We start from the raw sequence: 25,111 nt of genomic DNA, 5'->3' as shown, positions 1-25,111 counted from the left end.
GTACTGTACTTAAATACAATTTTGAAGTAGGCTACTTGTACTTTGTGTATTTCCATTTTAATCTTCTTTATACTTCTACTATTCTATATTTTGGAGATAAATATTGTACTATTTACGCCATTAACTGTTACATATATTTTAAATAATACAAATGTTGGGGGTGGGTTGGAGGGTGGTTGGGAGAGTACGTAAAAAAAAAGGGAGGGTACGTGTTTACGTCACACGCCGCGTTGGCTCGCAAAAAGTGGTGAAAAGTTTTTAGCCCCCCTCCCCTGTATGTTTTTGTTGGGGGAAAAGTTGTTGGTAGTTAGGTCCTGTGAATGTAGCCTGTCCGTCGTTTTTCGCCCCACGGTAACAATGCGGGGGAATGCGAGTTTTTTACTTTTTTAAAGTCGGAGAGCGAGCTTCTGAGCAGGGTTACAAGGCTTTACGTCCTCTGGCTCGGACTGAAAATCTCAGTGGCCATCATCGTTTCACCTCTGCCGTCTCGTTAGCCACCTAGCTAGCTCCGCCGCTAGCTAACAACCCAACAAAGTTAACGCTACCTCGCCTCATAGTGTGTTTCTTGTGGTAACTTCCAGCTTGGAAAAGAGCAACCGTAGAGATGGCGGAAACCAAAATAATTTATCACATCGACGAAGAGGAGACGCCGTATTTGGTGAAGATACCCATTGCAGCCGAAAATATCACTTTGCTGGATTTTAAACAGGTCTTGAACAAGCCAAACTACAAATTCTTCTTCAAGTCTATGGACCAGGACTTCGGGTGAGCTGCTGTGATTTTTTTTTTTTGTTCCTTTATCAGAGAAGAGCTTTGCGGTTTGCATGCAAAATGAGTAGTGATAAAAGCTGCTAAAAGTTGCGAACAGCTAGGGTAGTAAGTGTAAAGATATTTAAATTGTGTGACACAAGTTGTAAACGTTGGAAAACAATCCTTTAATGTGCCTTTTTATTTTCTGAGTGGAGGAGGATTCACTTCGCATACGTAAACACTAAAATGCTTGGCTAATTAAAAAATCAAATCTTTAATGAAATGCATGCCTGTTTGCGTGTCAAAAAGTCATGCAATCCCATCTTGTGACCGGCTGTCGTGTATTTGTCACAGAGAATAACTAGCTAACTAACTAACTAACTGAGAGGGATAATATACACTTGAATGAAGCCAGCCAGGAAGGTCGCCTTTCTGATCTCTGATCAGAAACTGCAAAGTTATAAGAATGACTAGTGATGACTATCCAAGTGGTTCTATAAATACTAAGGGTATGTATGCTGGGACATTTCTCAGAAAACATCATCATAACAATGGGAGGCATTCCCTGTCCCTGCTGCTTTTCTTTGCCCTAATCCTCATCCCTCCCTCCCTCCCTCCTTCAGTCCATCATCTTGTGAAATCCTCGCCTTTTCTTTCTTTTGGGACTGAAGCCAGGGTTTTGTCTCCCCTCTTTAACACTTTGGCCTGCCTGCCATCCTTTCATTCCCTGGCTTCCTATCTTCCTCTCCCCTTTCTCCCAATCCACTCCTCCAGAAAGAGCCGTCTCCTCTCCTCTATCAATTAATCTTTTTCTTTTTTTCGGTGTAGCTGCTCTGCATTTTCCTGCAGAGGAATGCATGTTTGTGGTTTATTCACCCAGTGCGACCCTTAGGGCTTCTGTTAAATGCATTGTAGTCTTGGACGAATATTAAAGCTGGGCTCTTTTCCTCTTTGGATGGCACCATCGGAGCTTGTGCCAAAGAGGCTGCAGTATCCGCTCAAACACCAAGATGAAATGGATGAGATGGCTTTTCATTAGGCCTTGACAGAGCTGACAGGCTAGAGCTGCTCCTCAGATGCAGATCATTTGAATATTAATAGCGCCAACACCAGTAACTGATTTGTAGAGATATTCCTTTTGAGAAAATCTGTGCTATTTACAACTACTCAACGTCTGGTTGTTGAAATGAGTCAGTCAGTACATCCACAAACATGTATTGATGCCATTTTAATAATATCAGTTATTTATCAGGTGAGATGCATTTTCCCCCAATGATGTGAGCAGCTTGCTTTTTATTATATCAGAAATGATGCTTGGTCTGACTATGCAGCCTAGCAATGTTATGACTTCACTTTGGGCTCTGGGAGCTTGTGTTTGGCTTCTGCAATATTTCTGTTCTGACAGTTTGTAGACTCAGTTATTCACCATTTCATAACAAAAGTAGACACTATATAATTAAATTATTATTTGTAGCCCTACATAGGACATATATGTAGCCTATATGAGTATAGTTAAACTTTAACCAAAGTTCTTGTGTAAAATATGTTAAATTGAGCTAATGTCTGTGATGACACAGATATATTCCTTAGTGCTGCAACTTGTAATTATTTTCATACCCGATTTAATCTACCGATTTATTTCCTTGATTAATTGTTTGGTCAGACAATTGTGAAAAATCTCCATTTCAAGTTCTTAGAGCTTAAAGTAGTTAATTGACAAGTCATTTAGCTTATATTGTTTCTATGAAAATAGCCATTGTCTACTCTATCTATTTATATACATGAGAGAAGGTAAATATTAAACCTCATGTTTCTATAATGCAATGTAGTTCAACAAGCCCTACAGCCTCCAAAACGATCATACAGTTAAATTAACACCTTTTTAAAACGGTTTCAACAAAAACTGAACATTAGGCTATAACCTTCATGAAGGTAGGATTTATAACCAGACTTTTGTATTATACTGCATATGTTTTAGCTAGGTGTACCTAATAAACTGGCAACAGTGAGTACATTTGAACCTAAAAATCAAAAGCTTTTATCTGCAAAGTAATATCTGTGAGACCTTCTTTTTACACTCTAATGGTCTCCATTAATGATTTGAACTTAACTGGCCTTACCACAACTACCAGTTTAATTTCCGTGTTAGCTGTCAAATTAAGAGCTTGTCCCTGTGTAACCGGACAGGACATGTTTAGACTGTGCTTGTAACTGAGCACACAATGTTTTTTTTTCTTTCATAAGGCAAAAAGTCCTCATCTCGATCCACCAACGCCAAACTCTCTCAGCCGAGCAAGGAAAGTCTTCCAAAGAGAGTATGTCCGGGAAAAAAAAAAATTACATTTCTGGACTTAAATTGCGCAGCCTGGCATCACACTCTCTCATTTGAATATCTCCAACGGAGTTCAGATGAAAAATTTCAAACATAGCTCTGAGTCAGCTGTCCAGTCAAAGCAGAGATGTTTTTTCCCCCCTCTCAGACCCAAGAAAGGAGTGTGTAATAGTGTGTTTTCATTTGCCCTGGTACGAGGCCAGCTGTCGACCAGCGCTGTCTGTGTGTGGCAGTGGGGGAGATCCATGGAGCAGAAAAAGCCAGGGCCAGCGCTGGGAACTTGGGCTGGACAGAGACCACTTGCTGGGTGTCTGGGGTGTCCTCAGGGAGAAGAAAAGGGGGGGAAAAGAGTGGGGTGGTGTTCATTCAGAGTTAGTAGATATTCTTCTATGTACGTCTGCCGTAAGGGGCTTCAGTGAGCTGTATTAGTAGGATTAATTGTAAGAAAGGTGATGCTGTGTTGGTTGCGAAGAATTTGATGGTAGCAAAGGACTGGAAAAAAGTGAAGTGGGGGTAAAAAAAAAAAAAAAAAAAAAAAAGCTCAGGTTGTATTAAATCCAACAGGACTCTGCATATTTCTGGGTTGTTATTTATTTGAGGCATTTTAGAGTGTGTGTGAAATGATTCTCCACTGTGGTCACTTGTTTGTTTGGAGGGCAGAGGAATGAAGACAATTACACTCTCGGGAGAAGAATGTTACATCTGTTCATCTGCTATTGAGATGCAGCTTCTCGCAGCGTGAGGCGGAAACGTTAAATAATGGAGGAAAAATGTGTTTAACTAACATTCGGTAGCCCCACACACAGCTCTCAAAAGTAAAGTCTTCCTCCTCCACCCGTGCCCACAACAATCTGGCCATAGGCTTACGCTCACCCACAAAACCAGCTCTCAACAGCTGCTTACTAAAGCCCAGTGGAGCCTGACCAAGTCTCGCACACATAAGAGGAGGCACACTGGCAGATGAAGCTGGAAAAAAATAACTTTTAAAGAGTTGGGGCAGTCAAGTGTCCTCTCTGTAGCACTCGTACCCATCCCCTGTCCCAGTTAACTACTTTAATAACATAGTGGCAGGCTGCAAGGGAGGGGGGAGGGGGGGTTGGTTACACAGCTCAAGCTGAATGCTGTCTTTTAGACAAACATGGAGGAAGACTACGGAGGAGCGTGTTTCCTTTAAGGAGAGCTTTGGCCATGTGGACACTGGGCTCTCGCAGTGGCTGTTACTGAGAGGATATTGATTTTATGCGTATTGGATTTTTATGCATATTGAGATTACCGGGTTTGTGTAATTTGTCAAGGAGCCTCAAAAGCAGTTAGTGTGTGTTTTAGCTCTTTGCTGTGACAGAAGAAATTCCACGGCGTCAATCACTTGCTGGAAGAAGGAAATTAAGGTTGTTTGTTCTATACTTTAATATCTGCTGTAATTCAGAGTATAATACCAGTGATATAATTGTACTTTCATTACAATTAACATTACAAATGCAAATTGAAGCTTAAAGCTTTAGTGTAGGGCTGGGCGATATATCGATATAAAAAATATATCGATATATTTTTAAATGAGATATGGAATTAGACCATATCGCATATATCGATATAGTTCAAATGTGATCCTTGCTCCCATAGATATATACACAGATGTCGCCTTGAGGTTCTAAACATACGTCAAAACCGCCGCCATCTTGGAACAGGGGTCCGAAGCATTCAGATCAACGCTAAAGATGCCGGACTTTTGTACTGCTTTAATTATGTTCGATAGAGGAAATGAAAAGAACAAACGGCAATGAATAACATTTAACAGGTGACAATGTGTTTTATGATTATGTATGCCGCCGTCGACCAGCAATCTGAGCTCCGGCGGCAGCGGGAGGCGGAGAGCTCCGTGGCCGGCCGCAGCGTCTCTTCCCCCGGGAAAAACACAGCTTTGCCTCGCTGCTGCTGGGTCCCCGCTGATCCAGATCGGACCAGCCAAAGACAGAGTGGTGATCGGTAGGATCTTACACGTAGTCCAGGACGACCTGTATGTCGATATCGGCGGAAAGTTCCACTAAGTTTGCGGCGGCAGGCGGACGGAGAGAAGCTACAGCGGGGCAGCAGAGACCGTCTGCGGCTGCAGGATCTGGAGCTCAGTGCCCGTTAAAATGACATGTAACGCATAAATACATACAGAAATAAATAGTGGAGGAATGAGCCTGGACATTTCAGTCTGTTTTAAACTTCACCTTGAAGCAGAAACTCTTAGTTCAGAAGGGTGAAGTTTCCGTTTGGACTCAGATCTGTGAACCGATCATAATAAATATTCTTTGTATTAACACATTAATTAGTTTCTTTGTTTTGTAGTCGATAGTTCATCTTTTAGTTTACTTAAGTGGAAGCAGTATCAAGTGGAAGAATGGGACTATAAACCTAGGCTTACAGGCATGAGGCATTACATTTTGAACAAAGTAGATTATATTAATATCAAAAGCTTAATTGACCTTTGGAACGAATCACAAATATGGAGCTTTGATTTCAAAAAAGGTACTCCTGTTATACAGTATTTAGGTTTACATTTTATTGTTATTTGAACAGCTGAGCATTTAATCATGAACCAGGTGAAGAAACCGGTTTATTATTTATTTGATTTTGCAACTGTTTCTATGAAACTACTTGTGACATGTCATATTTGATTTTGGCTTTGACTGAACATTTGCTCTCACTTTGCGGAAAAAATATCGGGATATATATCGTATATCGATATTCAGCCAGAATAAATCGGGATATGACTTTTGGTCCATATCGCCCAGCCCTACTTTAGTGCTTAACTTTTTTGATATTATTGAATGTCTGTTACATTCATGCCATTACCAAATGAGTTGCTACAAAGCTAATTAAGACTATTAGCTCCACACAACTCTCTCTGTATTTCTCAGTATGGCTATGTTCAGAAGATTGTGGCGTCCGGTGACTTGCCCGTGCAGAAGCTCAAGTGAAGATAATTACCTCTTCTGAAGAGTCCTTGGTTGTTTTTTTTGTTTTTTTTATTCCTCTGTGTCCTCCTTGGCTACTAGCAACTGCAACTTTTGCTAATGGAAAGCCAAAAAAGAGCTGTCAGAGATTTTGTCATAAGGTTCACACTAGGGGTGTGCAAAAAAATGGATTCATATTCGAATCGCGATTCAAGCTCTACCGATTCAAAATCGATTCATAGAATTTCAAAAATCAATTCATATTATGTATTTTTTTAATTTTAATTGTGTGTCTACTGCAATCACATGGGAAAAGTAACTACGTTTACATACTGGGAATTGTTTTTTTAATCGAGAATTGTTTTTGAATCGAATCTTGAGCCTAAAATTCAATATCAAATCGTGACATTTTCTGAATCATGCACCACTAGTTCATACCTTTTTGTAGTAACCGTTTTATTAATTAACTTTTATTAACAATTGTATCCAGCATTGTCTGATTTATGGCAGTATTGGATTATATGTGGATTTTGCATCAAATGTGATCAAGTGCTTTTGATTTGTCATGTCTTTAATTCCCTGGATTAACCAGAAATGGACAACTTATTTTATCTAACAGTTGGCAGGTTGGATTCGCTTACACGCTTTCTTTGTCATATATACAAATAGAGATGTCCCGGGCCAATCCTAAGGATTGGTATCAGGGCTGATCCACATTTAGTAGTCTACAGTTATTCAAATGTCAGATACTTATTTAATAAACATGTAGGTAAATATAAGTATTGGATTGGACTCAAAATCAGCAGATACTCAATATTAAAAGACTTGGATCAGGGCAAAAAAAAAAAAACTGATCAGGACATCATTACCTACAAATGTCTAAAATTTAAATATGCTACATATAACTTGACAACCATCCTTTTTTTAATAAAAAAAATCACTTTACCATTACTTTCTGGTAAAAACAAGGAGATTTACAGCTGTTGTTTTGATGTGATATAAGCTAAAGTATTGCTCTACTCGAGCCACGGCAGTCAGTTGTGTTGTTTGCTACAAACCTTGAAACACCCGCCAACACATGTAAAAGGAATACGGCAAGCAAACAAGAACAGCTTGTCAAAACATATTTAAGGCCTATTTTAGAATGAAGCCCAGCATTTGATTTAGTTTAGCCATTCTGTCGTCCATAGCCTAATATATTTTATGTAATGTAAACTATTGAATTCCCTTGCAGTTTCACCGTTTTCTTTATGAGTTGATGAAAACCTTGATGTTCTGTTCGGCCCTCATTCCCCTACCCCGCTGTACCATCCAGACACCACGTACCATGCCATAAAGTTATAAAGATAGAACCATTTATACCTTCTGAATCTCACTGTGTCTCTCTGTTTTTCAGGGTGGTGAAGGAAGAGATTTCCGATGACAGTGCCAAGTTGCCATGTTTCAACGGCAGAGTGGTTTCATGGGTGAGAAACAATAAACCTGTTTCATATATAAATGGGATTGTGGGGTATGCAGACTTCGCTGGTGACCATTGCTCTAAATCCGTAAATGAAATAATTTCACTAATTTCCCACTGAGGCTTCTGTGAAAATGTCAACACCTGGCTTTCATCTCAAAGGTCAGCCATGTTTTCCCTTTCCCTGTGCATTCTCCCAAACCTCCCTCACAATAATGATCTCGTCTAATGAACAGCAATAAAATGAAAGTAATTATTTCAAATTATAGCCATGAACATTGTTTAATTGTATATCATATTGCAACATCATAGACTCTTTTCTAGTTTAGGTTTGTGCTGTGGTGACTGTTGTATGGTTATAAAAATCTCCTGGAAAGAGTGGGAAAGCTACACCAGACCAACTGTTGTGCCAGGTTAAACCGGAGGAAACAGACTCCCAACATTCACGAGAAAAAGTCTTCTTGTAGCTTTAGCCACAGTCTGAGTCACCATAGCCAACAGCATGTACTGGTAGTTTCGCTAGGCTATAAAAATGTTCACTTTTTGTGCTATTGACACACCACATTCCGTTCTCAATTTAACACTTCGAAGTTTCTTTAAAGATGCTGGCACACTAACCCGATAATCGGACGTTGGACAGTCTGGCGAGGTCGGTAGCTCGAGTCTGTTCCGTGCCGTCGTCCGTCCGAGGGGCTGTCAGCGTTCATTTTGGCCAACCTGACGTGTTCAGTCAGAGACAGGGCAGTCAGGATTCACCCGGAAATGGCGAGCAGAATGGTTGGTGTGTAACTGCCTTAAAGGAGAATTCCGGTCGATTTCAACACATAGCTCGGTTTGCAAATTTAAGAGTGCTGTCAGTAGCGAGGAAAAGCGAAAACAATCGGTGCTGCCTACACCGTGTTATCCTCCTGTTAGCGTTAGCACCCAGGAGGTTGAAACCGAGCAAGTTTTAAACGTGCTTTTAGCCTCTTAACATGTTCGAAATGTCATTACAAGTGCCTACGCATGTGAAGTGATTCCTTCCGAGTGAACACAGTGAATCTGACTGCAGTAGATGTGAAAGAAATGCGTAACATTTGTGCTAATTCAGCTCTGTTTAGTTCCGGTGTTGAGACGGCAAGACGAGTGCTTAGGGACCGTCTACAAACTACAACACCGAAAAGAGATACAAAAATATTTTCAAAAGTAGGCATATGCTTATTTTTTTTTAAAGTAAGTACTGTAGTACAACTAGCATGAAACAATTTATAATTGAGGTGAGTTTGGAGGCACACCCTAAGCCAGGGGTCGGCAACCTTTTTGATATGAAGTGCCCTTTTCAAAATGTCTTGTTTATTAGTGTGCCATGTTAACATAATTTTTTTTTATGAAATCACATCAAAATGTAATATCCAGGGAATCTGTAATAATCAGGACCTTGTAATTATTATTATTATTATTATTATTATTATTATTATTATTATTATTTTTCGTGGGTGCTCAAGCTCCGGAGCACCCACGGTATCGGCACCTATGAGGTCGGCAACTGTGAACGTTGTAATTTGGCATGTGGATGAGAGAGTGCTTCAGCATTTCAACCACAATTTCAACACATCAATAACTCTCTTGCACACATATTGCCAGCGTGCCATTGGTTAAGGTGCCGCGTGCCCATGGTGGCACGCGTGCCTAAGGTTGCCGACCCCTGCCCTAAGCACTCGTCTTGCCGTCTCAACACCGGAACTAAACAGAGCTGAATTAGCACAAATGCTATGCATTATTCGAAATCCACACGAACTCTTCACATTGGCATGAACCACATCTAACCACAAACAGTTGCCCTGTTCATGGACTCACGGCAGTACGTCGCTGCAGTTCATGGCAGAGCATAATTTTTTTGCCATTAATAAAACGATTTTTCTGGCCTGGCGGGGGGTTCCCGTTGGCCTGTACAATTATAGAGGAAACACTGCAGTTCTCTTGACATGTTTTCGACAGTTTTTATACTCTGTACAAGTCTTTAAAGACTCACCTCAGGACTATTCGTTCAGTGTTGCTGTTTAAGCCATTTGAAAGTCCCTAAATCTGCAGATACATGACATAATCTAACAAATCTGCATATTGCAAAGATTATTTGACCATGCAACCAGAGCCAGAAGGGCTTTCGCTTTTCTTAAAAAAATCACGAGGAAGGAAAATGTTCCTCTCATTGTGTTAATACTCAAGCTTGCAGTTACTTACTTTTCATTTCTCCGATAGAAGGCCCAGTGGATGTACCCCACCCTGCGAGTTACATTTAAATAGAGACAAAACATCGGGGCTGGGCCCAGATAAGCACGTTCGAGGCCGGAGCATCTGTTAAGTGCATAAGAAGGAGGGACGGCATTAAAAGGGGGGGAACAAAGCTCAGAGACCAGAGGGACTGATATGTGATATATGTACTGATCTACGGGCCAAGACGGATGGAGGGATCCCAGAAGACAAGTGTTTCATAGTCACATAGCCATTAGTGGGGAGGGGGGGAGCAGGGAGTGCTTCAGTCTGTACAGGCTGATAGACTCCATTTGGTTGAGTTATTTTGACGGGGAATGTAAAGCTTGTTTATCTGAACTCACTGAATGCACCAAACGTCCAAAAGCTATGGACAGAACAGTGTGTGTGCAGGCATTTCCGAATGCTCCGGTGTTAAGATGCATGGATTGTGAATATTCCCACTATTAATAAGACTATATTTTCTTTTCTTATATTTTAGCCCAATTCTGTTGGTCAACTGGGCTTAACTACATCTTATTTTTCTTCCTGTGTATGCTTTTTTGGTTCAGGTAATTGGATGCTGAAGTGTGGTGTGTATTGTGTGTGGGCACTTTTGTTGTATAATGAAGAGAGACAGGTTAAGTGTAAGATAGCATTTCAGTATGCCCTCTAGACATCCAACTGAAAAGACTAGTGTTTGTGTGTTAAAGTAATTGACATCTTACCCGCTTTTCATACCTCCACCGCCTTCCTACTCCTACTTTCATTCCTCTCGTTTTCTCACCCTCTCTTCTCTCTGCCCTGTCTATATTTTTTGTGCCAATTTCTCTCCACTCCACATTCGTCTCCCTACCTTTTTTACCTCAGATTCTTTCTGTTTTTGTCTCTTCATCTTTTTTTTGTCCCTTTTTTTTCCAGTTGGTATCTTCAGACACTCCAACAGCAGAGCCTCCAGTGGCTGTGGTCCCCCCTGTGGAAACGATTACCCAGCCTTCGCCCCCTCCTCCGCCCCTCCCACCCCCACCTGCAGAGAGGACTGGGGGTATTGGGGATTCCAGACCGCCCTCCTTCCAGTAAGCAAAGGGCACACACTCATTTAAAAACATTATTGCACTGTATATTTACCCGAAGAGGGGCATTGCAAGTCCAAAAACCTTCTCAAAAGCTGCACTTTACTCCAGTACTTTAAAACTCAGCACACACTTGGGCTTTTCCCATAGCTGTAATGTAGATACTTTGTCTTTTCCTGAATATATTATACAAGCTTAGTATCGCGTTACTACAAGAATAGCAAGAATACTACAGCTCATCTGAACCTGATCTCAGCTGGGGCCGCCCTTGTTGTTGACATGACCCGTTCTGGGAGACGTTTTCAGTACATTAAACATACACACAGATTTGATTTAAAAATGTTCTATCCTATAGTTTGAATATACTAGCAGATAGTACAATAGTTATTGTTGGCATTCACTTGTAACGTCTCGATTTTTAAATCTTAATGATATAAAAAAAAAAAAAAAATAAGAGCTTGTGTCTATTACTTCATTCGCCTCCCTTTGTCCAAGCTTTTAGTAGGTTTTGGTTTAGAATATTGTTTTCTTGAGCAACATTAGCATTTATTTGGATTTGTTTTTCAGGCAACCTGAATGGAAGTCTAATTACCACTCTCCATTTAGTTGTGTTTTGCACCAACTCTTGAGAGAAATATTTGTCTCATTAGCTACTAAATGCTCTATGTTCACCAGCTAGTTGCTAACTTTGTATGTCTGCTGTTGAGTGCTGGGCAGGTAGTATGGTGGGTTTAACAGAGCTTTTGCATTGAAAGACGCTAATGAGAGTGTTAAGATAGAACCAAAACCATAAAGTTGCGGACTGTAAATCCAAAACAATAAGCTGAAAGAGGTTAAAAAAATATTCGTTGAGCTGACGGTAACTGCCGAGTCGGGTTATAATTCTCTATTGGTTTGTTACTACAAGCTATCCCTTTTACATTACACACTGTCATTTGATCCATAGTTAATGTAAAAAATAGTGATTATAGCAGCTTTTAAGAGTGTGAAACCACAAGGCAGTCTAGTCACGGACACCTAAAAATCCTCTAGTCTTTTCCTTATCCTTCAACATCCATCTTATCCTCGTAAATTATGAGGAAACCATTACTGTAGTTTCAAAAGGGCCTGTAGTGTCCAAAACAAACCTACTATTTATAATTTTAAATAGCTTCTTACCATTGCTCTTAGTTCCTCAAGAAGTATGTCGCCTGGAGCGCTTTAAGTTTGGTTTGGGGGTCAAATTGAGTTCACACCCGTCACTGCAAACTCCCATTACAGCTGCAGAGCTCTCATTCATTTCTTGTGTTTGGACCTCGTCCTGTCTGTGTCCCGTGGCTGCAGGAGGGTGGCCATGATGGTTTTTGAATCCCATTTCAAATGAAACAATTTCTTTTCAACTTCACTAAATATGCGGTTTGCCGTTGGTGGAGAATTAACCACATTAGTAATTTATTTCCATGCTGTATTTGGAGCTGGATCAACACCATTGCTCATAGTGGAAAATGAAATGTAATTCAGATTGCAGGGTCTCTGTGACTCGTCTGATGAAGAAGATTTTTTTTTCTCTTTGCTTTCATCATGAACCACAAGGCGTTCTCTGTCTTCCTATGTAATCAGCATATTTGTCAGTGTGCGCATGGTTCTGAAGTCTGCTGCCCCACGCAGGCTTACCGGGGCATTTGGTTGTTGCGACCTGCTCATTGGCCTTTTCCACGCTGTGGATGTGACAGGGTGGTCCCATGCTTTCTGGCTTCTTCTGGCTTCTCTCTCTAGATGGTTTTGGTTACGTGACTATGACAAAAATGAATTTGCCGGTTTTGAAAGCTAGACCGATGTATGTCTGCTAATACTAATTTATTATAAGTACTAAACTAAGTTTGGGGTAACTAAACTAAGAAACAGTGTTACCATAACATAGTTTGTCCAGATGTTGATTTTTACACTGTAAAATGTTTTGTTCAGTTAAGTATTTTGATCACAATTCATCAGCTCATATGTTGTTATCAGATGTTTTGAACTTTTAAATATCAATAATCAATATTGGCCTAAAAACAGTAGCAGTAGGGCTCTACTGTATACTTACTTGCTTTTTTAATCCACTGACTGCTGAATTGCCTGAAGGGGAAATTAAAGCTCTACTCAATCAGATCAGTGGACTTAGTTTTTTTAACGTTTATTAATGCCTTTTAGCATTCTAACTATTGTGATTTTTTTATTTTTTTTTTCCTACGTGTTTTGTTTGAGATACAGTATGTGTTTGTGCGCGTGTGCTCTCTGCATATACTTTTAATTGGCCCTCTGTGGATGAATAAAGTTCTTTGAATTTAATGAACACAGCCTGCTAAATGTATTCATTAGAGTTTACATTACGCAAATGGTTTCAACCTATTCTAAAAGTGTTAAGCTGCCAAATAATAACTACCCCAATCTAGAGTTCATAAGTCACATTGTCAAATTCTTAGTCCACCAGAAGTTTTATGTGGAATTAAATGGATTTTGATCATTTTTGCCCCCAAGTGCTCCATCATGAGTCTAACAATGTTCTAAAGGTGCAATGCTAAACCCGTGAAGTACTCTTTTGGGTCATAAAACCTGTTTATTGATTATTATTGTGAATACCATATCTGGAAAAGCATGTCACTGTGGTAAAATGATTACATTGAAACAGTTGAAATTACATTGTCTTTTATAGCCCCAACGCAACAGGCAGTGTGGAGACTTTGGACGACCAGACTGAAACAGAATCTGTAGTTTCCTTCAGGAGGGAGAGACCTCGGCACAGAGAGGGCATGGAGCCACACGGTGAGAAACAGCAGATCACAGTGCTGATTTAAAAAAAAAAAAAAAAAAAAAAAAAGCTCTTTTACAACGGCATCAAGATTTGGCATGCTCCCAACATCTAAACAATGAATATATGATCTGTGATATAATCAAGGAATGTCGAGAAGTGAGGAATGTAATCTATGGGGGGCAAACAAACATTGACTTGAGCTAACATGAATATTCATGGCGACTATGTTCTGGGTTTTTTTCTGTGGTGTCCCAGGGCCTCGAATGAATGGCCAAAGTCGACTGGAGCGCCACCTGGCAGGGTACGAGAGCTCCAGCACCGTGATGAGCAGCGAGCTGGAAACCACCAGCTTCTGTGACTCCGACGACGACGACACCATGAGCAGGTGGGAGATCGATGAAAGACGGGAGGGTTAACCATTTTGGGTGTCTTTGAGAGATATTGTTTAATAAGGAATTCAGACGCCCAACGTGTTATGTATCCCCCAATAAGGTTTCTTAGGTTGTCATGGGAAACTTTCTGCATCAAAAACAACAACATAAATTAAAATTAAGAGTAGTTAATGTTAAAATCTGCTGTTACCCATCTTTACTTAACTATAGTAATTTCATCTTTAAACTTTCTTTAAATTGCACTTTTGCTTTAAAAGGGTCTCCTCTCCATGCATCCATACCATCCATACTCTAACCCAAAATGTCAATAAGCAATTACTTATTATATTTGATAAAGTTCATGATTTGGCTACAATTCCTGTAGTTATTTTTTTGGTAAAACATGGTTTTTATTTTGGCCAGTTTTTATATTAAAAGATAAAAAAATAATTAGATTAAATTATATGAAAAAAAATTCTTGCCTTGTGGAAATGTTGGTTCAATGTATATAGGCTTTTATGGCTCTGGCTGCCTTGTTTTTTTTAATATTGTCTTTATTCTATTTTATTTTTTTGTATTCTTAATTTTTTTGGATTGAAGGTAGATATGGCTTGGGATGGACATTTTCATTTCTCTGGGGTTCTGCAGTCTTTTTTTATTTATTTTTTTTAAGATTATTTTTTGGGCATTTTCAGCCTTTATTTTTGACAGGACAGCTGAAGAAAAGAGGGGAGAGAGGGGGAGAATGACATGCAGCAAAGGGCCGCAGGTCGGAGTCGAACGCGGGCCCACTGCATCGAGGAGTGAACCTCTATATATGGGCGCCTGCTCTACCAACTGAGCTATCCGGGCGCCCGTTCTGCAGTCTTTTTTGATATTTGTATCTCTTGAGAGGACAAATACAGGATGAAAACTGATCTATCCACCGATAAACAAGATACGATCTTTACTCTGGAATTCCTGATTAGCGTCCCCATTATCGTTGTGGGTCCCTTAGGTTTGTGACGCCATGTTTCTCTTCTGACCTTTCACCTTTTGTTGACACTTGACCTTGTAGGTTCAGTAGTGCAACAGAGCAGAGCACAGCATCTCGGCTTCTTAAACGGCACCGCAGACGCAGGAAACAGCGCCCCCCACGTTTGGAGAGGGTATGTACTATAGAGTTACCTTTTTTTCCCTTATGTTTTTTTTCTTTACATGTTTTATAACATGTTGCTCATCCCGTTCTTTGCTGAATCAGGAATTTGTAGAGAGCTCAGAGAAAGTATTTTTGTCGGTGTTTGGAAGCATATCTAATGGTCATTTTGTGGTTTTCCACTCCAGGCCTCGTCCTTCAGCAGTGTGACAGACTCCACGATGTCCTTGAACATCATCACGGTCACTCTCAACATGGGTCTGTAAACTCTTGATGCATTCTTGTTTTTGAGCGTTGGTGTTTCTCTGAAGTTTGCAAGGAAATATGAAACTTCTAAAGCAGTACTACAGCCTAGACTTGAAATACGGCAATACATTTTCTTTGCAGAAATGTCTGCGCAGTGTTAACACTATTCTGATTTCTCAACAATACAGAGAAGTACAATTTCTTGGGCATCAGCATTGTGGGCCAGAGCAACGAACGCGGGGATGGCGGCATCTACATTGGCTCCATCATGAAGGGAGGAGCTGTGGCTGCAGACGGACGCATCGAACCTGGTGACATGTTGCTGCAGGTGAGGAAGAATAAATCCTAAATCAAAGGGAGTGTTTTTATTTGAAATGACTGTTTATATTAATCTTTTGCTGAATCGTTGTGTAGTTTTTTTTATTGTTTTGTTTTTAGACATTGTGTGGCACATTCCGGGATCTTTTCCAACTTAGAAACAATGTTGGTTCAGTTATAAATAATTCTTCTGGTGTGCTGAGCTATATGGACACATCTCTTTTCTATGTTTACTGAAATGAATATTAAAGAATCTAATAATTTCAGCTGTACTTATCTGTCAGTCTAACTAAAATAATTTTTCCTATTCTACAATACCCTCCAAGGTGAATGACATCAACTTTGAGAATATGAGTAATGACGATGCAGTGCGGGTACTGAGGGAGATTGTACACAAGCCAGGGTGAGTTGGCGTTTTTATTTTAGATCTTATCAGAGACACATTTTTAAGTTCTGTCTTTACACAAGTGGTCAACACTGATGATAATGACTTATTCTTTTGGTGTTTGCCAGGCCCATCATCCTCACAGTGGCTAAGTGCTGGGACCCTTCTCCCCAGGGCTACTTCACTCTGCCTCGCAGTAAGTACAGCACTGCCTTTTCTGTTTATGCCCTTGTCGTGTTGAGTAGTACCCTGATGTACAGTTTCTCTACTCCACGTGTGCAGATGAACCAATCCGACCCATTGACCCAGCAGCGTGGGTGAGCCACTCTGTGGCTATGACCGGGGTCTACCCCGCCTTCCCAGGCAGCTCCTCCCTCAGTACCATCACCTCTTCTTCCTCCGTCACTGAGACTGAACGTGAGAGCCTCTTCCAATGTCTCCCTGATCATGTCACTTTGTGTGTTTGTAGCTCAGTTGGTAGAGCGGGCGCCCATATATCGAGTTTAACTCCTCGACGCAGCGGGCCCGGGTTTGATTCCGACCTGCGGCTCTTTGCTACATGTCGTTCCCTTTCATGTCTTCAGCTGTCCTGTCAAATAAAGGCCTAAAAATGCCCAAAAAATAATCTTAAAAAACAACCACTATATCTTTTTTTTAGATTATTTTTTTGGCATTTTTAGGCCTATATTTTTGAGAGGACAGATGAAGACATGAAAGGGGGGAGAGAGAGGGGGAATGACATGCGTTGAGGATGTATGTATGTGTGTGTGTGTGTGTGTGTGTGTGTGTGTGTGTGTGTGTGTGTGTGTGTGTGTGTGTGTGTGTGTGTGTGTGTGTGTGTGTGTGTGTGCCTGCTCTACCAACTGAGCTAACCCGTCCACCAGATATTTAAAGCCAGTTGATCGTTACTCAAAGTATCTTTTTCCTGTTACTGTCTCTCCTCTCTCTCTCTCTTCTAACGGCATTGGCGTAAGAATCATCTTCCACATCTGTCTTTCTGCCTTTGTCGTCGTTGTGTAATGTGATGAATGATGTCTGCTTGTTTTGACCCAGATTTCACCTCTCAGTAATCTTTCATTTATCCTTGCATGTCTGCACTTCTTCTGGTCAGCTTTCCTAAAATGCTTTTCTGTGTCTCTCCAGGTTTTGATGACTTCAACTTATCACTGCACTCTGACATGGCATCGGTTGCCAAGGCCATGGCCTCACCAGAGTCGGGTCTTGAGGTCAGAGACCGCATGTGGCTTAAAATCACCATCCCCAACGCTTTCCTCGGTAAGACTAAACAGTGGAGACAAGGCATAATAGAGAGTACATCAGTAACATGAACATTCTGTGCCTCACAGGACTTTACAGGGCAGGCATTATGTTCTCAGAATTAAAACCGTGTGACTTGTGGGAGGAAAACCCCCAAAAGTGAAAACATCTGCTAAATTGGAATCACCTGCAACTGTATCACGATGACTGTTTACATAAAGTACACGTTTGTCCATTTTGTGCTTTTTGAAATGAAAATTTAATTTATTTTTCAGCTTCTGATTTCAACGTCCATTTCCTTATAGTATATAGTAATAATCCAGCATTTTTCAGGTAGTCGGGCTGAAATGCACTTTTCAAATTACAAACGGGATTCACTAACTCTCAAAAGCCTAGAAATCAAAACATTTAGTTTTTTAGTGCATATCTACAGGGGAAGACTGTAGTTTATAGTGTCTTTAAATGGTAATGCTGCTAAATTCCCCCTGAAGATGGTCTGCACGGACTTCACTTATACTATTAACATAATTACAGTTTTTTTTATTGTTTTATTTTTTTTAAATCCTGTTCCGGGAACAATGGACTAAACAGCCACTCACTGCATATGAATAATGCTGGTTTAGATTTTTAAAATACAGCTTTCATCATCAAGTTGTGTCTTCGGTTGTCTTGTGCAATCCTGGATTTTGTACTTGAGCTTTTTTATGAAAATGCTTAGTTAATTCCTGCCCACCACAAATTGTTTCCCTGTGTGTGTGTGTGTGTGGAATATTATTTTGTTGCATCTATCTATATAATTTATAACGTAGCTTGTCGTTGCAATTAGTGTTTTTGGCGGCCTGTTTTAATTTTAGTTTTAATCTAGTCTTTGTGTCAAGCTGTCCTTTTAGTTTTTATTAGTTTTAGTCACGGTCATACTGTTTAGTCAAGTTTCAGTCGACTAAAAGTCTGAGCATTTTAGTCAGAATTATCCATGACCATTTTAGTATAGTTTTAGGTGACGAAAATTGTATTTTAGTCTCTTTTTAGTAATGCAATTCTATTTAATCCAGTCAATATAAGTACCTAGTAGTATAGACAAAACCAAAATGTTGGCCAACAAGGGATGCTTTGTACACACGGAGTCAGTCAGGTAGGAACTAAGAACACACACACACAGCTCCAGTAGCTAATGTTAAACTGGGACACATTAACCACAGCCTCATGAGCTTTCTAAAATGGAAAGTAACGTTACGTTAATGTCTTGACTTACATCAATTTCATTATGGAATGGCTCGAGATGTCTCTTAAGGTTCGTGGTGTGGTTTCCTTTGATTTTGTGGCTGTATTTCCCCCCATCTTTTTCCACAACACAACATTCTGTTTTCTTTTCCACTTGAAATGAAATGAAAGTTTTTCCAAATGTTGTTTATTCTTTTTCTTCCAAAGACGAACTCCGGCTAGGCCGGCCACGGTCCCAGCTTTCTCTGTGTCAGACTTCATTTTGTTTGTTCGTTTACGCTCGTCTCACTCTATAACTCACCACTGCATCCTCTAAATTAAATAATGCCGCGACAGGGCTTATGGAAGTAACGTCGCCTGCGTCTGCGCTGTGGGACCCGAGTGCGACCTGATACAGGCCCTGAAGTGAGACAGGGAACAGAAATACTGCAAAATAATAATGAGACGAAATAACGTTATAACATTTCGTCTCGTTTTGGTCAACGAAAATGAAGAGACATTTTAGCATAGTTTTTATTTTGTAAACCACATTTAGTCTCTTTTTTTTTTTTTTTTTTTTTTACTCGTCAACAATACTGTATTATACATTTAATTATAGTCATCGCCAACGTTTACGTTGAGTCTCGTCTCGTTTTGATCAAGTGATAAAGGTTCATTGACGGCGATATTTAGTCATAATTTTCGTTGACGAAAGCGACGCTAGTCACAATCGTTTCATTGTCATCAACTTGTTTTACATATATATATGTATTTTTCATCTGTATTTTTTTTTTATTATACTTTGTACGTATAGTATACATTAATTTTTATTTTATTGAGTACACTGGGAATCTTTATCACAAATATTTCCTTTGGGATGACTTAAGCTCTACCTAATCTTATCTTACATGTCATGCATCCACTATCAGGCTCAGATGTAGTGGAGTGGCTCTTTCACCACATTGAGGGGTTCCAGGACCGCCGTGAAGCCAGAAAGTATGCCAGCAACCTACTGAAGGCCGGCTTCATCCGACACACGGTCAACAAGATCACCTTCTCCGAACAGTGTTACTACGTCTTCGGAGATTTAAGCGACTGTGAGAACTGTGAGTAACTCAAAAACATTAACATCAAAGGCTGACTTGGACCATTCCGCTTAATCACATTTGCTGACATGCCTTTTTGTGGACACACTAGTGGTTGTATGGGTCAGTCATGTGACATTTCAGTTATGGAAGGATTTCTTTAATGCGCTGCCATCCCTAAACTTAGAATCTCGAGAATGCACTCGATCACAACCAGAAAATAACAACAAGCTGCAGCAGATATTACAGGTTTAGTTTCCATGATGTGTTTGTCTGTGGTCATTTAGTTGGGTGCAGTCTGACATCCTGATAAAGGTGAATACAAAAAGATAAATACATTCGTATCAAAGGGTAACATTTGAAACAAAGATAAAGGTTATTGTGTGTAATGAGTCTCTGTTGTGTAACATGTTGTGTCTGCAGTAGTAGTAGTATCATTTGTTCGGCATGTTTAGCCTTATCCTTCCACTCCTTCCATTGTTCATCTCCTCCGTCTTATCTCCCACCCAGACATGGCCAACCTGTCCCTGAATGACAATGATGGTTCAAGTGGGGCCTCAGACCAGGACACCTTGGCTCCCCTCCCTCTCCCTGGGGCTTCCCCGTGGCCCATGATGCACACCTTCCCCTATCAGCCCTACCCGACACATGCCTTCTCCAGCCAGCCACCCCCGTACCACGAGCTCACCAGCTACACCTACGCCCCCGGCAGCACCGGCAGCCAGCACAGCGAAGGTGAGCACAGACTGCGATTAGATGTCACCCTGCTGAGAAGCATGTGCAAATAGGAAGGGACTGAATGAGTTAGCTTGTCCAGTAGACCATACTGGTTAAATTGCATGCATCAGCCCACTAACTACAAAATCCTGTATATTTAAAGTGCCCATATTATGAACTAAATCACTTTTTCTGGGATTTGGGGTGTTATTTTGTGTCTCTGGTGCTTCCACATGCATACAAACTAAAAAACCCATCCATGCTGTTTTGAATGAGATACGGGTTTCTGAATGTATCCTGCTTTCAGTCTCCGGGTGAGCTGGTCAAAATCGGCAGGGCCGTCCACGTCATCGGCCGAAACATTCCCACCATAAGCGTCCTGCTGAATTCTGTGACTCTCGGGTTTTGCAGGAGACTCCCCTCCTTCTTCAGCATCAGATTCTGGTTCAAACGTGTATGGTTGAACTACTGCCTCCATGTCCGTAACTTTCACACGTTGTCCTATCTAGTCCCGTTAGTCTACACTCTCCCCGTTACTAATGTCTGTGCCCAAGCACTGCCTAAGTGAGTATCTACTGTGCATGTGCGTCTCCCAACAAAGATGAAACAGAAGTGAGATGTCTCACTCTGTAGCTAAAACGGAGAGCTCAACACACGGGGTGAAAAGAGGAGCTGCAGCAATGTGCAGTACAACAAAAATATGTTTTTTGAAAATTAAACCACGTAAACCTATTCTGGTACAACCTCTAAATACAATTATGAAACTAAAAATGAGCATAATATGAGCATTTTAATTAGGGCTGGGCGATATGGAGATCGATATCGCAACGATATCGTAGTGTTGACTATTGGTGCTAGACTACACTTATGTAATATCACGATATTACGATAACCAAAATCTAAGACGATATCTAGTCTCATATCACGATATCGATATAATATCAATATATTGCCCAGCTCTAATTTTAATATCCCTGCTGGCCACTGTTGACCGTACAAATGATTCGTAGCCATTGAGATAAATGATGCAGACCAATGATTTGGAAATCTCCCCTATAATACTGGTTTCCTACTAGGGCTGTAGCGATACACTAATCTCACGATACGATACACGATATTCAGCTCACGATACGATATATATCATGATATTCAGCCAACGATACGATTCGATATATTTCGATACACTTACATCATTTTCTGAAAGATTTAAAGGGGACTGAGTGATTTTGGTGACATCTTGTGAGTGTTCCATTTACTTGGATTTAATTAATTGAACTGAAAACATCAATTACACAATATATGTCTCTGACTGGACAGAAAGTCTACAGCAGGGATCATCAGCTACATTTTTTTCAGAATTTTTCTAAGCACTCTGGTGGCCGGACTTTCAAATAAAGAAAATAAAATGAATTTATACCTAATACGCCTATTCTTGTTAGAAATTTTCACTTTCTTATTGAATTAATGCTACTATTTTTTAACATGTACAAGTGTGAGCAAACTCCTAAAAAACATGGAAACTCCCTAATGATAACTGGCTCACTGAGGAGTAATGGTTAAAGTCTGTGATTATGGAAACATTATTGTAGTATGCAGCATCCTGATTGGTGGAAAATGCTTGCAGAAAGAGAGGCTGTTGTCAGGTAAACATGTCACTGTCAAAGAGGCTGAAGCGAAAAGTTGAAGTGGAAAAGCCAAAAGCCCAGCTTTAATGATGAATAGACTGATAAGTAGGCTATGCACTCGTCATGTATACCTCATTTGCAATGAAACTATGTTGTTGCAAAATAATACAACCATCATCATCATCATCATCATCATCATCATCATCATCACACGAACCTAACGATCGCGTCATTCACGTGCATATTAAGTAGCTCCAGATTGTCCGCTCTAGCGGAGAGTTTGATTTGTTCAGCCAGGAGTGAGGTTTACAAGAATTTGTCAACATTTCCAGATTCCCGGCAACCTAAGATAAACAGTTAGACTACAAACCGACAGCTTTTGTTTTAGCTTGTTTGTAAAAATTCGCTATTTGCAGAGTAGAGCTGTGTTTGCGTAAAACAGCGCGGTGGACTGAGCAGATTGAAATATCGCTTTCTACATGTTTATGCCGGTCTACACAGGTGAGTGCATTGATAAGTATTGACTTTCTACTCACGAAGGTTTAATTGTAGCCTATTTACAGAAAAAATGAGTTCATTTGCCCCAGCGGCCGTTGGTAACTCTGTATCGTTCCCAGTCAGGTGCTGCGTGTTTTAACCTTTAACACACACACATCTCGGCTCAGCTGTGTGTGTGGTGCTCGGGCATCGCTGTAGGCTACAGAATCCCGGCATGTGAATAGAGATGTAAATACAGGGGGCTGGGTTTTTGCTCTAAATGTTTGAAATGATAAATAACAGAATGCATTTTTTCCTCTTTACATTTTGTGAATTCATGATTATTCTGGGGGCCAGACTAAAAGCTTTGGCGGCGGGCCGCCAGTTGACGTTGGCTGCTCTACAGCGCCACTAGCGGCTGGCTGACCAAATCGCTCTTCCTGCAACATGAACGGGGGTAAACACGGGGGATTTGAATGTGACTTATGTATCGATACTCGCGGCATAAAAATCAATACTTTCTTGGGGGAACAAATATTGATTTATATCGCAGAATCGATAAAATTGCTCAGCCTTATTTCCTACAGGCTCCTTTAAGTGGCCTTGTTTGTTTGACTGACCAGGATACAAATGTACATCTTCTCTAACGGCAATTTCTTTCTGCCCTCAGGGAGCCGAAGCAGTGGATCGACGAGAAGCGAGGGTGAGCGACGTCGCAGCACCAAAGGCCCGGGCAGCACCGTGGGTGGAGGGGAGAAGTCCCCCTCTGGCGGGGGAGGAGAAGGTGGTGGGGCCGACTCGCGCTCCGGCAGCGGCAGTGAATCGGAATACTCTACCCGCAGCAGCCTGCGGCGTGGCCACGGTTCAGCTGCCCCGAGCGAGCACAGTCACGCCTCGTCCCAGCGCTCCCATCATCACCGCATTCCCCAGCCCCCCCACATGTCTCCCTACCCGCCAGGTATCATGCCTTATAACCCCATGATGGTGATGATGGTACCCCAGCACCCACACCCGGCCATGGCAACCGCTCACGCCCTTCCTCACGCGCAGCAGATGGCCACAGCAGCCATGCACCCGGCTCTAGCCCCGCCCCCCTCCTCCACTCCAGGGGGGCCTCCTGGCGCCCCGCCCACCCGTGACCTAGGCGCCGTACCCCCAGAGCTGACTGCATCCCGCCAGTCGTTCCACCTGGCCATGGGAAACCCCAGCGAGTTCTTTGTGGATGTCATGTAGTTTGTCTGTCTCGGTGTTGAGTGACCAGTCATGTGAAGATAGTGTACGGTTACTACTTGTATTGATGAGGATCTGGTGATAGCTTTTTGAGCTCACAAGGGCCTATTGGATTGAGGGCACTTGTTACAAATTTGGTGAGAACAGGGTTTAACAGTAACAAAGAAAATAAGGCAAAATGAAAACACAATGTGGGATTTGGTCTGACTTTATGTCTACAAAGTCTAGTTTCTCTTAAATAATATCAACTACATAACCGTTATTTTTTTCAATCCTAATTCCAGAAGGACAAGTCCGTTCTTATCTCAGTAGTGAGCTTGTATTTCTCACAAAGAAAGCTCTCACTACACAATGTTGATTGCCTATCAGAGCTGCTCAGCAATCCAGTTCCTGCAATCCTCAAAACTGAAATATAGTATTTTAGGAGGGGAAGCACCTTCCCTAACCAGCTACGAATGTCAGAGCTGTCCATCCAGGAAGCGCACGGACCACAGTTTAACACTAGAGGGTGCCAGGTACACTGTGTACTTGAGAAGGATGCAATCCTGTATACATATCTGGATCACCATGCCAGATTTGTTGGCAGCACAGGAGCATATTGAGTGCCTTACTCTTTTACTTTTTTTTTTTAAGACACATTTTCACACTCCAGGTACATAAAATAACTCCTTGTTCCAGCGTTGTTTGACAATAAACTTCTCTGTATATGTCTACTACTCCTATGTAAATGCAACAATACAGAACAGCAAGCTCTAATGTGAAAAGAAAATAGGTCCAAAAATGTCATGTGAACTTGTGTTTAGTAATCACTGTCTAGGCCTAGTTGTCAATAATAATAATAATAATAACTCTTATTGTGAGGAGTATTCGGTATTGGACTGTTGACTGTAGAGGCCTAACGGTACTAATAGGTGAGAAGACGAGATGCTGAAAGCGGTACATTTTGATTACAGTGTATATAATAAGTAACTGTGATCCAAATGCCCCATGCTTATTTTTACGTTACTGACTCGCATTATCCACCCATTTCATTTTTTGTATGAGTGACTATATAAATCATGTATAACCGTACTATTAAGGTGCTAAATGAAGTTTCATCATTTCAAAAAAAAGAATGACATTGACAGTGTCACATTGTTTGATTTCATATCGCCACCTTTGTTTGTGTACTTGAGAATAAATTTGATACTTACCTACTGTTCAGACTTCATTATTTAAGGTGTGGATTCAGAAGTGAAAATGAACTATCACAAGTTGTGTCAAGAAGTAGCCTTAAGAAACGACCTTTAGTTTGTGTTTGTTTATCTTTTTTTAGCGTTTGCCAAAGGGTGTAATTGAGAAAACCAAATGGTGACATTGACTCACTATATTAAGTAAAAGTAGCAATATTACGCAACCAACTACATTAAAAGATTGGTGTGTGTCACAGACAGTGCACATACTGTATGCTGATCTTAATATGCTGTAGATATCTGGATTTTGGTTAGCATCATTTTGAGTACAAGAT

At 40.8% G+C, this 25,111-nt stretch overlaps 1 protein-coding gene across 1 annotated transcript; it reads left to right on the top strand.

Moving 5' to 3' along the window:
* The first annotated feature begins 234 nt into the window (after positions 1 to 234).
* On the top strand, positions 235 to 24,801 carry dvl2 (dishevelled segment polarity protein 2). Its single transcript, XM_028564419.1, has 15 exons — positions 235 to 765; positions 7,421 to 7,490; positions 10,634 to 10,788; positions 13,460 to 13,569; positions 13,814 to 13,943; positions 14,987 to 15,077; positions 15,253 to 15,322; positions 15,499 to 15,638; positions 15,955 to 16,031; positions 16,142 to 16,209; positions 16,296 to 16,430; positions 17,157 to 17,288; positions 19,400 to 19,576; positions 20,066 to 20,290; positions 23,045 to 24,801. The coding sequence occupies exons 1-15, from the start codon at positions 605 to 607 to the stop codon at positions 23,605 to 23,607; spliced, it is 2,304 nt and encodes a 767-aa protein (XP_028420220.1). The 5' UTR covers positions 235 to 604; the 3' UTR covers positions 23,608 to 24,801.
* Positions 24,802 to 25,111: the final 310 nt, after the last annotated feature.

The sequence above is a fragment of the Perca flavescens genome, chromosome 19 (assembly GCF_004354835.1).
Source record: "Perca flavescens isolate YP-PL-M2 chromosome 19, PFLA_1.0, whole genome shotgun sequence".
NCBI lineage: Eukaryota > Metazoa > Chordata > Actinopteri > Perciformes > Percidae > Perca > Perca flavescens.
This window is presented reverse-complemented; position numbering and strand designations above follow the sequence as displayed.